The 16,665-nt window shown below is 42.4% G+C and overlaps 1 protein-coding gene across 5 annotated transcripts in view; it reads right to left on the bottom strand.

Annotated features, from left to right (window-relative positions):
* Window positions 1-16,665, bottom strand: part of SH3PXD2A (SH3 and PX domains 2A) — a 245,191-nt gene that overhangs the window by 10,702 nt on the left and 217,824 nt on the right. For 3 of the 5 annotated variants that reach the window (XM_071563708.1, XM_071563709.1, XM_071563711.1), the window contains 3 exons: window positions 16,480-16,593; window positions 11,864-11,947; window positions 2,115-2,232 (listed from right to left, as the gene is read on the bottom strand). In XM_071563708.1, the coding sequence (XP_071419809.1) occupies window positions 2,115-2,232; window positions 11,864-11,947; window positions 16,480-16,593 (316 nt within the window). The remainder of the gene's footprint in view (window positions 1-2,114; window positions 2,233-11,863; window positions 11,948-16,479; window positions 16,594-16,665) is intronic. The other 2 variants (XM_071563710.1, XM_071563712.1) reach the window with 1 other exon arrangement.

The following is a 16,665-nucleotide window of genomic DNA, read 5'->3' as shown; positions in this document are numbered from 1 at the left end:
AACTATTGGATTTGGTTTTGTTTCTATACATTGAAGTGTGTTCAGGCTGTTACCCAGCCCATCACACAATAAGTCAGCGGGATTCAACTGCATTCTCTTCCTGCTCCCTCTCCCCTCACACTCATGACAGAAGGAGTTGCTTCTTCTAAGGCACTCAATACTCATAAAAGCAAATTTCTGCAAATATTAGGTGTCTGAGGGATACCTAACATTACTGAGGGCAGTTTACATAACATGAACAGCACAAGAAATTGGAGATCAGATACCCCAGGCTGCAATGGACCAGCTTGCAGGGATGGATCACATCATCAACATTTCTGGAAGTGTTACCCATAAAAAAACCCTACCTTTTCCTAAGAGTTTAATCGTCCAGCAAGAATGTAGCATAATGGTTCAGAGTAGCACTGAGGATGATAGTCAACACTCCACATATTTGTCACACATACGGGGACAACCTAGCCCATCTTTCAACAAGAAGAGGGCTTTCTCAACTCAAAATTGAGTTGAGGCCTCTTACAAAAAGGCCAAGCACATGCTGCATTCCCCAGTGCTGGGGCATCCACTGTCCTTTCAGCAGATTGCCATGAATGAAGTTGCCATGTAAAGCACTGCAGCAAGTGCCACCTTCCTGCAGAAGGCACTTCTGCTTTATAGAAAAATGTGCCTTTTGGGTTGGCCCAAAAATCATGTGAGAAAAGGGGGAAAAAACTTCTGCTTATTGTAGAAGTGTTAATATGGCAAAGGCAAACCTACCATAGTAACCAGGTTACACTTCAGAAATAGAATAAAAAAATAAACTAGGGATGTCTTGCAATGGTTCTTCCCTCAGAAAACCTATGTGCTTAATTCCCCTATCTGCAACTTTGGATTCCACTTCTGTGGATGATTAAAGGAGAAAAAAATGTGACCTGACCAAACCCAGGCATTTCTGAGTTCCTCCTATCTAGAGTGCCTCCCTGGCTCCACTGCTATCTTTATTAGCTTATTCGCTCTGTGGGACCATTAGACAGAAGGAAAAAAACCTCAGCTTTCTAAGTAAGGGAAATCAAGAAAAATAACAACATTGCTTCAGTCAGCATTTTCATAGTCCTCATTCATAGTTGATAAATCAGAGTTCAAACAAAAGCAAGTTATGAATCAGGAAGGGAAGGGGAAAAAATAATCACTGCAATTACAAGTTAAACGGAAAAAGATGACTAGACTACGTGTTTTACACCACTGACAGATAAACCTTAATTTTTAAGCTACCTGTTGTATAACATCTTGTTTAAAGAGAAATGGGATATCACAGTACTTGTATCACACTAAGATACAAGGGGCAGAATCACAAAAGAGCACTAAAACCTAAATGTTGTGTCAACCCAGATGAAGAAAGCTCTCATTAAGTACCCTGACAACTTATATCACTGAGAACATATAACCTACACTCTGCCCATAAGCATTTAAAAACGAGATTCTTAAGTTAAAACTGCTATGACTGCTGTTCCAAATACATAATCAAGTTTGATACACAATGACAACTTCCTCTGCCTTTGGAACACAGTCCCTCTACATTAGAAATATCTTATTTGGACAGGGAGAAATCAGTGCAAATTAGCTGAAACAACTGGTAAGTTTGGAAAAGGGCTAACGCCAGCAAACTGCTCTCTGATAACCCTGACAGTTATAACCCTGACAGTAGGGTTATAACCTGCCCCAAACAGCTCAAGAGATCACAATGAGCCTTTCAGCATTGCTATAAATAGATTTAAACACATGGCAGAATAACTTTTATACTGAAAACACAAAATTACACACAACAGAAAGCCTTGTTAGTCTCACAGATCTTAACTCAGATATGGGCTTTTAACTTGAAGCAAGGAAAAAACCTCTAAAACTACACATTAAGGCATTTCCTCACTGGAATGGTCCATAGCCTTTGCAGACACTGTAGTGTTACTTTAATCACCATTGTATTGCCTTAGACTTTTCTATATGTTCCTTCAGGAGGCATTATGAACAATTTAGGCTTTCTTGCCCAGCTACAGAATTATTTAAATGCTAACATTAAGTGAATGATCAGAAGAGTTCATTGTCATAGTTTCTGCAGCCATCAGGCTGCATGGCTTTTTTACCTGATGTACCACCATCCTTCCAGGTTCTTTTGAATGACCTCCACGGTGACCCCTTTTTCGAACCCAATCTCATCCTTCCCCTGGCTGGCGTACGGCTGGATAGTGACATATTTCTCTTCTAGTGAGGGGAGAAAAGACAACATCAGTTAGGGTCAGAATCAGTCCAGCTGTTTTCCTGTACTGCTTGCTTTTAAACTGCTATGCAGTGATTACGTGAAGCCATTACAAAAGGCGGAGCCCTGCTCAGGGGCCCACTGGTTATTTATGCTGACGACATGATAGATAATCAGCCCCTTGCCACTACCCTGCTGCTGATAATCACCAAATATTTCCATGCCAATAATGACACAAAGTCCCCAGAGAGCTTTCCCCCCTTCTTCCCCCTCCTCTCTCTCCAAGTTCCTCAAGCGGGTAAGGGAGAGGATTTGAAACTGGACTTAACTCCCATACTGTAACTTGACAGAATCAATCCAGCTGCCAAATCAGCCAAGCATCACCGCAGGAGCTCCAGCCAGTTGGCTCTTTGCACATGCACATGGCTGCACAAAGCATTGTGTTACTGAAACCCGAGCCCTGCATCCCAAGAGGGACAGATCTCCCCAACTCAGAGGGGCTGGCCCAGCACGCTGCTCTCCTTGCACCTCCCAGGCAGCATAGGTCTACAGCAACGAGCTTGACAAAACATTAAAACCGTGACAAAAGAATAAAAGAGGTTTGCACTTGACAGGAGATGATACAGCATTTGCATTCATGGGTTGTGAAGTGTTTTACAAACATACTTTTGCTAGGCTTCACTCCAGAGAAATGCACGTGTGGCAGCGGTAAAAAGGAGGGCCAGAACTCAGAACTAAGACATACTTCAAAAGCACAGACTGGATTTCAAGTATGGTGTTTCAGACAAAAACTTAACATCCCTATTCATCTCCAGCATCGATCCCCTTCCCTGCTGGGCAGAGGTAAGCAGACTTGCTGAGAGTAAGCAAATGAGCAGAACAGAACAGACACTTGTCAGCATCCTCCTCCACCCACCAGAAGACATTTACTGCAGCATTTCCATCACACTCAAGGTCAACCATTTCCTCTGGAGGCTAAAAAACTACAACTGGCATTGAAAACTTGAACTACCAGCCTTCCTCTGCAGCAGCAGACACAGAAAGTGTCACCAAGTCCCTCTCCTCAATCCAAACTACAGTGCATGTAACAGCATGAGTTTCTGTAGCTAGGATGAAAGGCAGGAAAGGCAAGCAATAAAGTGCATCCCAGCCAGTCTTCCTAGCACTTTCTACTGGCAGTCACAACAAGGCAAAACAAGGCATGGAAAAGAACAAATAGAAGGCTGACATTGCACAGGAATGGACAGGAAATTAAGTGAATCCAGAAGTCCTGATCACTGCAGAATAAGGGAGCTATGAAAAGGTTGCAGCAACTTGAAGCAAGAGAGTAAGACACAACCGTTTGGTTTTGTGGGTCAGCTGCATTTTGTTGCTGGATGAAGTATGTAAACCTAATAAAAAACCCAAATGAACCCTTACTGAGACAAAGTAAGTAACAATACCTCAGAAAGAGGAAAATAATGTTGACAGAACATCTGATGGCAGAAAATTCAGCAAAGCTACATCTCTGAAGTCAAGTTCTCTTGATGGATCCCTCTAATTCTGATGGGGCAAAATCTGTCAAAACCTTTGCCACCAAAAGCAAAACACTCTTTACTGCTCTCCCCTAGGAGGGCTGCTTAACTGTCTTACCACAGGTCAGAAATTCCAGCTAGTTTGTCATTAGCACTATCAGGATGTAACACCTTCCCCACAGAAACACTCCACTACAGGATGGGGCCTGATGAATGAAACCTGGCTAATGAAACCCAGCTTCCAAGTCACAGGACAATTTTCATAGCTGGGTTTCCAAGTCACAGGACAATTTTCATAGCTGGGTTTCCATTCTGTGTGGTAAAATTGCATGCATTTTAGCTCTATTTCAAGTCACTGCTGCAGCAGAACATGTCTGGTTTCCACAGCACACAAAGACTTGAGCACTGAACTGAACTGCAGAAGATTCCTGGGCAGCCAGATCTTGTCCTTGAGAGGGCCAAGGGAAAGTTCAGAGCTGCACTGTCCACATACACATTGTTTCAGACACTTCCAGGGATGTTTCTAGGACAGTAATAAAGAGCTAAGCATATATGTGCTATGCCTTGGAAGAAAGCCCTGTTTTTCCTTTCCCCCATACCAAAGCTGCTTTATAACCCACGCTATCAAGAGTTCACCCTTCCTGCTACAACTACCACAGAAGTTTCTGTGTTTGTTCTATTTTCCTTCCACACAAACACATCTCTGCTGCAGCTAAAGTCAGCTACTCAGCTCCTCTTGCTGTGCAGAGGTCTCACTCTCCAGGGATGTGACTTCCCTTCTGCAGACAACAGGGTAGGAGGCCATAAGTCAGCTGATCATTCCTAGATTTCAATACAACTTTCCATACTCCTGCTCCAGCAGGACTTCTCCCATGTGAGGAATTGAGACAGTGGTCATTCATCAAGCCCAACAGCATTTGAGTGTGATCACTCAAGAGAAATCAAAGTTTGGGGTGAGGGTCCTTTGCAAATTAGGATGCAATCACATTACAAATATTAGATTTCTTCCTCCCTCCCACAAAGTAGCTTTCTCCATTCCAAATACAGATAAACATCTTTTTCTAACAACAAAAATTTCCTCCAGAAAACGTAGCACAAGTTTGGAAGGTGTGCACATATACAGGATGAAGGATTTGAGCCGTTCAATGCCCTCCATTACAGCCACATACACACATGTACATGGTCTGTACAGATGTACACAACAGACCTGGTACAAGGAAGTCACTGGTATTTGAGAGTTATGGATCGTTCTGTTGCAAGCCACCAACACCTAATATCCTTCTATAACTACTAGAAGAGGATGAAAGGAGAAAAAAAGAAAAATTAAAACCAAAAAACCACCCAAACCCACCAAACCAACAACACAACCCTTTTTTGCTCCTCCAACATCAGTGTTCTGCCAAGCTGAGGCCTTTCCTATAAACAAACAGCAATAACTTTAAAACTAAAAAGTCACTTTGAAACCAGTTTTTGAATGCATGCCTAGTGCTGCAGCAGCAGAGACCATTCCTTTTTCCTTCCTTCATCCTGCTTTGCACCTGCCACCTCTCTTTGCGCAGTTCATGACTCTTTCACAAGATGGATATGAAGCCAATCTGGCCAAGGAAGAGTTAGCATGACCTTAAGTCTGGTTTGGTTCATTGCAGACCTGCAATGGAAAAGAGAAAATGCTGGGAAAGATGAGGCTGGTTCTTTCAGTGCTTACACAAACTCTGTACAAAACTCTTCTCAGTACTAAGGCAGGCCAGTTTCTATGCAGCTTAACTTACATTTGAGGAAAGAGGCCTATTTCTGAGCCTGGTGGAAGCAGAGCCAAGGCAACCCACACAAAACTTGATCTAAAACCCTGCTAGGACAGTTTAAGAGTGCCCACATGTCTTCTCCCACCCATTTTGAGAAGCAGCTTAATGAACTGCAACTTTTCACATAAAAAGAATTTATAATACAGCTCTTAAACCATCATATGATTTACAGCAGGGCAAGATGACCTGTAGGCACCTTGGCAATGCTCATCAAGTAGTAAAACATCACCTCTGCAGTCATAGTGTAATGAAGACTGAAGTATTTTTTCTGTCTTGCCCAGGCTGTTCACTGGCTATGATACAACATACTGGCTGCAGATAAATGAGGGGTGCTACATTTGACCTGTTAAGTTTAAGAGAACTTAATAACATTTATTTTTGGATAATGGTAGACCTTGACAACAGTGCTTTATGTTTTTCCTTTTTAATAGGATTGCAGCTTGTAAATAGAGAGCAAGCAGAAATGTACATTCCAGCACACTCTCCTTAGAAAGCCTATTTCCAAATAAGTTTTCTTTTGTTTCATCTGCTGTATTTTCTGTCTACTAGTAAAAGGGGAGTCTCAAAAGAATTTTTAATCATTTGGCATGGCATTTTCCATATCAGGTGACCTGTTAGGATACCCTTTCCCACAGGAAAAACCTCAGGACAGCTAAGATGAAGCTCCATCTGCCCCTGAAGAAATTGTACCAACTTGACTAACAGTGGAAGATGCTGAACTTAACAGTCCATAAGGTTCCACCAATCCCATCTGTCAAACCAGACACACACACACACACACACTACACATTATAGTTATGAGGTGTCCTGAAAAGGCATCTTGGTCCCTCCTCTGGCTGTCTGGATTTATACTTACTGTCAGGTCAAGGAAAGCAGACCTACAGTTTTACTTCTCAAGTTGTAACATAGAGCTTTAGTAGCACTTTCCACATCTTCTTTATTCAATCTTCCCAATTCCCTTGTCACTGATTATTTCAGATTCCTCCTAGTCTATCACGAAGGTGATAGATTTGCCCCAGCATTTTCAGAGCCCTCTACCATTGCTGCTCCTCACTGCCAGAGCTCTAACCCAGCCCTGCAATCCCTTCTGCACAGCCACTATGGCCACCTCCTGCCTCCTTTGCTCCCTTCCCAGTCTTTCAGCACACTGCTCTTGTTGAAGGCTCTTGGCACAGCAGTGCTCTGGCACTTCAACCAGGCTTCTACCAAGTGCAAACGCAATTCCATTTGTTCCATCTTGAATTTTCAAACCTATGCTGTGCCTGGCTTTAATATCCTACTACACACTCTCATATGTTCATGTGGATTTCCCACTCCTCCAAATTCTGTGATCTTTTCCCACTCAGCCTCATGCCTTTCTTATGATGCCTCACCAGCCTGCGTAGGCTCCGTCCTTAGTGGTATCAAATAACCTGAAACTCTCAAATCCTTCCTAAAATAAGCCTTACCTACCCCGATTTCCTGCTTTACCAAACAAGCTTAGCTTTAGTCCTTCTCTGAAAGCTTTTAAAAATACTAAATAAGTATCATTTTCCACTGTGAAAAGCCCTTCGGTGGCAATAAGATGCATGTCAAATTGCCACTTGCCCAGGTTCCTTTGTTGCACAGATCTCCTTCTCTTTGTTTAGACTGCAAACTATTTGGGACAGGAACCTTGTCTTTAAGCACCTGAAGTACCACGCACTTTCCAGCCCTGAATAATCAGTCTCATCTTTCTCAGGCAAGTGGCCAGTGCTCATACATTTCTGCTTCCAAGTTCTGAGCGCGCCATTTCTCATACCTCTCTTTCACCTCTGTTTTGTAAGATTGCTCTTCTCTACCTCCATTAATAAGTGTGGAAGTTATCTGCAGAGCACTTCAGGAACCAACCAAATAAGGGAGGAATTTCCTTTGCTCAGCTGGTGCCTGTGCATGCCCCCAACTTTCTGTGACCCCATCCCTGTCTGACATGCTGGTAGGGGTGGGGGAAGGGGGGAATTGGACTAGAAATGAGCCAATTAGCGATTTCTCAGGAAAATGCAACAGCCCCAAACCTACGTCTTCCAAACCACAGAAGAATTTTCTTTCAAAATACTTTCCCCTCAGTCAGCAGTCTGTGCTCGCCCTCCCCCACTCCTCCGCTCCACCCCCCCTTTGTCAGACCTGCTTCTGGAAAAAGTCTCGCTGTTCCAGAAAGCAATGCATTAATTCAACATGGACTTTGTTTTACTTGACTAAATATGCAGCAGAGAAAATAACTGTCCACAGTTATCAAATGTGTTCATCTGCAGACAGGAGCTCTACAGCCTTTGTTCTTCTTCCCCACCCCACAAAGCCTTTTTAAACAACAGAAAACCTTATGCCAACACATAGAAAAGAACAATAATGACATTTCTTTCAAACAGTTTTGTATTGCGCATGCTCTTCAACCAGCAAGAGGCAATAAACATTTACTACTTTCCTTGGAGAACAGAGGGAGAAAAAAAAAAACAAAACCAACAAACAGAAAGGAAAGAACAAACCAAAGTCTGAAGCTGCTCTGTGCTGGTTTGATTTAACACAGCAATGTCACTCACAGCCTTCTGCTGTGAGTGACAAACATTTCATCAGCATCCAGGACAAGCAGAAAGAGTGAAAACAAAGGGAGAAGTCCCATGGGTAATGAGGGGACTGCCAAAGAGGGAAAAGCAGCTCTTGTGAGATGCAGGAAAGGGTAAAAGTGCACAAGCAGACCAGCCAGGCTGGCTTACCAGCACAGACCAAATGCTCTTTCCACAGCTGGAAAATTGGCTGCAGAACCACCCACCTGGGCTAGGAGATGGGGTTCCAGTATCAAGACCAGCTCCAGACAGGGTTCACATATCAAACCCTCTGGTTTACATGGCTGCCTTCTCTCTACACACTGTCCACCTCTCCCCATTAAGGTCCTGCTCTCCCTAAGATAGGCAAGCAGTTGGAAGACCTATAGTTTCCAGGTTCTAACTTTTTCAATGAATAGCTTATTCCTTGTGCTAGGAGCTACTCTTAAATAATGGGTTCATTTGGCAGAAAGTCACCCCATATGTCACTTACTATATTGTTAGTATAAGTAACTTTAAAGTACTTTTCTGCACTGTAACAGGATGTGCAGTGGGCACAAAACCAAAGCAGCAAGAACTTATGACAGATATCTGCCATAAAACACAGGCATGTAAATCCCCAGTTTTACCAACCAAACTGCAAAAGCACAAATGACTTTGCATTAAACTAGCCTTTAAGCAATCCTAAGTTCCCTTCCAGGGGAAGTTCTAAAGAAACACATGTTTAGAATACTATTTAACCCAGTACAAAACATGAACTCTGCAGCTTGCAGGTCTAATGAGTGTCAAGACTGAGGAAAACTATAAACTTTCAGGCTTCTCTCACAACTTGTATTTGTATTAGTGGAGTTTCATAATGTATAGGAAAAAGTTTAGAAAATGTACCACATTTAAAAACATCTATCATTAAAAAAATGCAAGCTTTGCAGCTACATAAGAAACATAAACCAATGTAATCTCTTAGATCTGGGCACACCACAGACCATTTTAAAGAGAAAAGGTCAGCAACAAAAGTCATCTGTTTCTCTTTGTAGAAACAGACTACAGCTGTTCTCTTTGCAAGTTTTTTTCAGCTTTAAAAAAGGAGCACTACCATGATATTCAGTAATTTGTCTTTCATGTTTCTTATTAACAGACCTGGTAACATTGCTTCCAAACATATGAAGTTCAGGGATGCTTACCCTCTTCAAATGGCTTTGGAAAGGGCAGAAATAAATAAGCCATATGCAACCCCCAAGAATTCTCTTCTGTTAGGCAGTCTGTAACAGGCAAGCAAACACCCTTCCTTTCTACATTCAGGCCTTACCACTGTCAGATAGAAAATTCTGGCCTTCAGAAACAATGCTTAATTCCTTCACTTCTGGCCTTAAAATGATTCTATCACAGACCTAGTTGATAAAAATGCTTATTGGTGGTATTCAACTGCAAATACAAAGGGAAGCATCCTTTACAGCTTGCTTTTAAACTCCAGCAAACTCTTGGAGCTAATCCTTCCAACAGCAGGGACTATCTCAAGCAAAATATTGCTGGGTGGGAAGAATTTCAGCCAAAACATTTAATTGAGTTTATTTCCAAGGAAGAGGCCAAGTGGGGGAGGGGAAACTGTTCTGCTTGTGTTGAACAATTCTGGCAACCTCCTGTTCTAAGAGCTCTAGTTCTTCTCTACAGTGGAGCAGGGACTTGAAGGTTGGCAGGGGGTAGCATGTGTGCACTTCATGCATTCTGCCATTTTAGAGCAAACCCACCCAAATTTGGCCTTTTAGAAATCTTTTGGGCTGGGAGGGGAGGGAAAGAAGGAAAAAAAAAAATCTCCTGACCTCACATAAACTGTCCTCTGTTAGAGAACAGGAGGCTGGACACCCAGAGAGATTCATACTTCAACCATTGCAGTTTGGAAGGCGTAGATGTCTGTACAGGCTACAGCTATGCCAAATGGTGAAGCCACTGTCTCCAACTTGTGCCCAGACAATCAAATCACTTTATTTACTTCCAATGAGCCTGTTCTTGTAAGAGCTCCCTAACCTACTATTTCTGATGACAATAAACAGTTTATTTTTAGATAGCCTGGCTAGCTGTGGCTGAAATACATTGGAGAGACCTTAGAGAAGCAGCTCAGCCACAGAGGGTGCCCCAAACCTTGGACAACATTATAGAATGTCACAGTTTGTGCCAAGTTCAAGCGCCAAGATTTAGTTTGAGTTAAAACATTCTCCAACACACTCAAAACCTCAACCCTGTTTCGGCCTAAAAGGGAAGAAACTGTTATGAAGCAAGAAAAAGGCAGGAATGGAAGAAATTAGGGGACCCAGTGGTAGAGAAAACTGCCAGGGAAGACACTGACACTGGTCAGAGGGCAGGTCTGGCAAAGATGCACACAGACAATGGGCATCAGAATGTAAGAGTGAAAACTTGGGAATGTAACTTATGTTCTTGAGTCTTACCAGCTGACTATGCTAAGGGACCACTCACATAGTCTTCATGTTTTACAGAGTTTTGTTTGCAATATTGTATGAATATGAAAGGATGTATTTGTTTACACCTGTAAACAAACTGTTCAGAAAACAGATTCCCACAAATTTGTCCAGTTAAATTGCCAGGAAGCATCTGGAAGAGTTTTACAAAGCAAAATGAGTAGCTCTCAAACTCTTGGGGTTCAGAAATAAGCACAAGTTCTTTTCCACAAGTCAGCATGTGTGCTTACGAGGAATTTTTTTGGTGCCTTCAGGGTGCATTCAATGGCTGAAAAGCAAGACCTCATCTTTTGAAGGTAGTTCCAGCTGCTGCAGGGTCAAGCTATGGCAGGAAGAACACTGCCCTTATTATTTTGGTTTCCTCAATAATAATTTGAAACAAAGTTAAAGGGTCACTGAAAAGCTGTGTGTGCTTGAGACATAGGAGACTGCACCTAGAACCATCATCAAATCCAGGAGAAGGTAAAATTTGCTACTTTGAAAGTACATTCTCTCCTTAGAATTCCTTAATAGGAAAAGGAACATTTTCCTCAACTGGGAATCATCTCTGGTGCTTACATTGGGATCTGTTCCCTCAGTAAGGTTGCCTGAAAGTTACACAGAGGTGCAAATGTGCAACGAATACTACATCTGGATGATTTTGCAACTGGAGAAGGATACAGAAAGGGGTACCTTTATTCGGGGAAAAATAATTCCCATGCACTGGAGAAATACATGGTTAGGAAGGCTCCTCAGACTTTACAAACATGGCCTCACTCAAACGCAAGGTGTTCCCTCTCACCCTGCCATGCTCATGGTTAGACCAGGAAAGGCTCCCCCAGAAAATTAAAATGATGCTACTGGTGGTATTTTGAACACTTAGAAATGGGACTGAAACCAGAGGATTTTCATCTTTCCACACTATTGTACACTTTTCCAGTGAGCACATCTCTTACCATGGCTGTTTGGCATTCAATCCATTTTAATACCCCTGAAAGTATCACTTGTGCTTACTGAGGGAGGAAAGACCAAGTACAAATATGCTCAAAGTTAAAACACAGCAGATGCGAGCTTCCCCAACAGCATGAAGAGTCAGACTACAAAGTTACCCTTGGCTACCAGCCTCCAGCTCCTGGGGTGCCTAATCCTGGCTCCAAGACACCCTCAAGCTGAAATCCACATCTGAACTCTGGAGCTTTGGCCTCTCTGCCAGAGTGCCAAAGATGCAGACCCTGACACACAGCAGCCAAAGCTGCGGCATGGCTTTTGGAGCACCCTCAGAAGCTGGTGCCACAGCAAGCTATGAATTCACCTCGACTTTGCTGCCTGTTGACTATCCCGCCCAGAGTCCATCGCCGGTCCAGGCGTCTCAGGTGAGCCTTGCGCCGCTTAGAAACTAGTTTGGAACATGGATGGAGACAAAACAAAGGGGGGGGGGGGAAAGAAAAAAATGATGGAGGGGTAAGGAATAAAACCAAAACATGGCATTTACAAACACTGGTCTTGTTAGTGGGAATGGGCTAGGGGGGATGCAGATGTTTTTTTTAGTTTATACAGTACAATGACATAAGTTAGCTTCTTGAGCCTGAGCAACATGAACCATGCAGAACTGCAACAAATTGCAACTCTTGCTATTGGCTTTCCTCAAACCATCTCCCCTCCCACCAACCCCCCCAAAACTTATACCCCCACCAACAAAAGCTGCACAACTAAAGATAACTCCTTAACAAGGAGGGTGCAGTGGCAGTTGCATCTCCTAATTTGGCTGCATTATCTTTAGGGAATTCAGTCTATTGCATATGACATCAAACTCAATAGGGTTCTAACCCTCTCTCAGTGTAATTATCACACTATAAACAATTTCAGGGGGAAAAAAAAAGGCAGCTTCTCTTATGTGAGTTTCCATGTAACAGCAGCACTCAGGAACAGAACCAAAGTGAAGAGTGTCTGATGTCACCTTACTTGCAAGATGTGACTCACAATCACTGCCACAGCTAATTCTCAGGATCAAAACTTCTAATTTACAGATTACAAATGTAAGGAAAAACCTAAACTTGTAATTATTGAGCAAGCTCAAGAAGCTAACAAGGCAGGACTGAGTATTACACACTGAAACAATAATTTATGCTTTAAGTACAAACAAAGACAAGACATTTATGGAAACGGCATTGTGAGAGCAGCTGTGCACAGAGGACACCATTTATTTTCTGGACTGCATACTTAGATATGTACTCATTTCCTTCTTCTGCCTGTACAGGTATGAACAACACAGGACTCATTGGACTGGCACAGAAACATAGACGAACACTTCTGTTTTTCCACTCAAGGGCTTCCATGCTAATTTGGCAACTACAGCAGGGGTGCTTGGTGCTGCCACAAAGCAATGCAAAATACTGCATGCAAGCAATAGCTGAAGTGCAAACACAATGATTTTACTAGTGATGCTGGGAATCTAGTCATAAGTTCTGATATCACATCATTGATTATCACTCAATTTTTCTTATGTGCACTTATTTAGGGAATATACCCTTATACTGGAGGACACACCATTGTCTTCCAGACACCGTTGTGTAAAAAGTTTGTCCCCATCTTAACTGTCTCACCATGGAGTAGACACCACTGCCTTCTGGAACCATGTTCTGTAGACACTCAGGCACAGCAAAATTATTTGTTTGGGGAATCAGTAGCTGAACAAGAAAAAAAATAACTTCACCAAAAAGAAGCTTTTTACTTTCTGTTTTTCATCAGGAGATAAGCACTCCTGTCAGGGGCTTAGACCAGACTTCTGCACCCAGTTCGCTCTCCTCAGTTTCTCCCCTTTGTTGTAAAGCCTAAATGTCTCCACATCACCCAAAGCAGAGGTGCAGAGAATGATGTTGAACAGATAAAATATCTAGTTTATGGTATTCTGTACTTCCCCTTTGGTCCCAGGTTGATCAAAAAACAACCACAAATTTTCAGAGGAGCTGGATATCAAGTTCATAGACAGCTGTGGTTTTGGCTAATGGCAGTCAGTAATACACTTGGAAGCCCATGGTATGGACAGAAGATGAGAGGGTTTAACCTGGTGACTTTCTCCAAATTAACAGAACATTGGAGTGAATTACACATATGCTACACAGGAAGCAATAGAGGATAGCTCAGCAGAAATATGGATTATAGCAGAGAGAGAAGCTAAATTCACAGAAAGGCTGCCTGCATTAGGAGGTTTCTAAATAGGAAAGGTGGAGATGAAAGATGTTGAATGTAAAGGCTTGCAGGAAGAAGGGGTGCAGAAGGGGTAGAAACTGGCTTCAGGTGATGCCACAGAGATACTTCCTCACACTGGGAGTTTGGAGGATTTGGTCACCCAGGAGCATCCCTTGAAAACAGTGGGTCACACAGATTCACCACACTGTGTCCTTCCAACATATGACCACCCCCAGTGACAGCCTTTTTATATCACAGTGATGCTTTTGTATGTCAGCGTTTTTTCCTCCTCAACAATACTGAATCTTGCCATTTGATCCCAGACTTGGACTTGATTGGTCATGGCACCTTTACCAAAAAGGGTTTTTATCATCAAGTGTCTAAACCTTTCCAGAGAGTGTTTTAACATGTTTACTTTATCAGCTCCTGTAGTCGTTGAATGTTTCTTTACATTGCTTTCTGAATGCTTTCCAAGCCTTGCAAGATGGTGTTGGTCTAAACACAGTCCCAGGTAGCAGTCAGCTGTATGCCTTCATCCTGACAGATGATGTTGTGCAGGCTCAGATGCAGGGAGGAAACACTTTTGCCTTTCTCAGGGAACAGACTATTTAAACAGAGACATATGGAAATATTACTGCTATGTAGAGGCAGAATTATTAGCAAGATGTGTTCAGCACCTCCTTATCTTTACAAGGGTCTGCCACAGCAGAGCAGCCTTCTGGGACTGCCTGGCTGGTGGACTTGTTCCAGGCCTGTGCAAATGGGCAGGGCCAAGAGTGATACAGGAAGCTCCTACATTAGTGTTTCTGCCCTTTCAAAATTGGGGGAGCACAGAATGCACAGTTGTAGGAGGTCAACATTTGCTGGAGTCACTCTAAAACTTGTATGAGCTCTAAAATCAGGGACTTTGGGCACTTAATCCACTTGAAGTGCCTTCCTCTTTAGTTAGATCGAGGCCCCTTTCTCCTGCCTACTGAGAGAGAGCTGGCAAGTTTTCTGTTAAAGTACATTCACTTTCATACACTTTTTTCAAGAGAGTGAATCCCAATCATTCTTTCCTCTCTTATGAAATAATTACATGGAGAAGAATAGCCCAAGTAAAGAAAAACTGGAGGGGAAAAACATTAGTAGTCTCAGTTTGGGTAGTTAATAACATAAACCAAAGTTACTACAAAGCAAGCAAAGGCTGGGGCACATCAAAGCAGCTGTGGAGGTAACACAATTAGATTTGTCACTGACATGGAACTGAAGAGAAAGGGAAGAACAGTCTCAGGTTTCAGCATATCTGGATTTGGAGTAAGGCCAGGAGCAGGACTGCTGACCATAGGTGAAGAGAGCAGTGTAATGGATTATAAGGGACTGAAAGGAAAAAGATAAGGAACATTTGATGGATTTTCCATTACCCAGGACAGACTGCTCTGTGGCAACACCCCCATGCAGAGTACACTTCAGAGGGCAACATGAAAGGTGGAGGAGAGCTTGAAATGAAAGCAGTTTAAGAAATAAGGCTGTCAAGCATGCACCATATTTAAGAGTTAGGAAAAGGAAGAAAGCAACAGACCAGCAGACAAGGCATTCTTCAACACTTGAAGACAAGAGCAGTAAGCTTTTGTTCTTTACTAACAAGGAAACTTTACTAACTGCTTTTGCATCCACTAAGATGTTGCATCACACCAGACTGGATCCTACCCTACCAGTCTACAGCCAGTCTGTCTCTAAACCATAAGAGACCCAGGATATGGGTAGACTTGAGCAGGGAAAAATGAGTTACAGAGACAAAGATTTCAATAAGCCACATATGTCACCCCTGGGGCCCAGCACAAAGTTATGTTTTGCCTGTGTGCTATCTTAATGGGCAGATGGTCACCCCAATGCATCTCTAAGCTTCCTGCATGTGCTAAGGAAAGGTCAGCTGAGTTTCCACACACATTTTACATAGGTGTCACGAGAAGAGCACCTAGATTTAGCAAGTGATTCATTAGAATGGAAAAAATCATAATTTAAGTGTCCTTTGTACACAGTTGCTACATGAGAAGTCCATTAAGATGTGGTTAGTCTTTCATAATGGAACTGAGGAACATGTAAGGCTGTACTATTCCATTTCTGGAACATGAATTGAGCATATTTAGTTAAAAAAAAAAAGCAGCGCAGCTAAATAAATACACACAACAAATGACATCTCACTTTTAACAGAATGAGACCACACCAAATAAAATTACCTTTCCACACATCCACAGAAAACGACAGTGAAACTAGTTTCAAAGATTAATTTTAAAATAGTAATATGAAGCTACCATTAAAGTTAAATCTCACTCCTTTCAACAGTCGGTGGCTCTATCATGCATATTCTTCCAATTAGAAACTCTCACTTGTGTAATTTCTGCAAGTAAGTCATGTAAGTTCTCTCATTCCATTGACACTACCAGAAAAAAAATGCTTGGACTTGCAAATAAGTTGTTTGTATGCTTTTTAAGGTTTTTATAATGAACATCATTTCAGCTTTTGAACCTTTTGTCACACTCATAGTCCAAGCTGGTCACAAAGGGATTACAGGCACAGTACTTCACTCCAATTTCTTCTGCAATAATTTATTTACTGATGCAAGATGGGAGAAGAGGTTACTGTACTCAATTAACAGCTACAAGTGGCAGCAGGAGTTTTCCAAGTTTTCCTCTAAGGAAAACAAGCAAAGAACAAGTGAATACCAACTTCTCTGTGATAACAAAAAGCTTTCCATACCTTCCCCAAACTTAGATGTGTTGATGTCAGAGTCATCTCTGGTTCCATTTTGGGATTCCAGGTATGTTGCAGGGACCCAACCCTGCTCCTCTGCTGTGCTCACAAACCACCAACCTACAAAAAGAGAGAAGAAGTCGCTCAGTCAACATTACGAGGAACAACAATAGTAAAATGCTATTGAGAAGA

The sequence above is a fragment of the Pithys albifrons genome, chromosome 9, assembly GCF_047495875.1.
Source record: "Pithys albifrons albifrons isolate INPA30051 chromosome 9, PitAlb_v1, whole genome shotgun sequence".
NCBI classification, from domain to species: Eukaryota; Metazoa; Chordata; class Aves; order Passeriformes; family Thamnophilidae; genus Pithys; species Pithys albifrons.
Note: the sequence above shows the minus strand (reverse complement) of the source record. Positions and strands in the feature narration are given on the sequence as shown.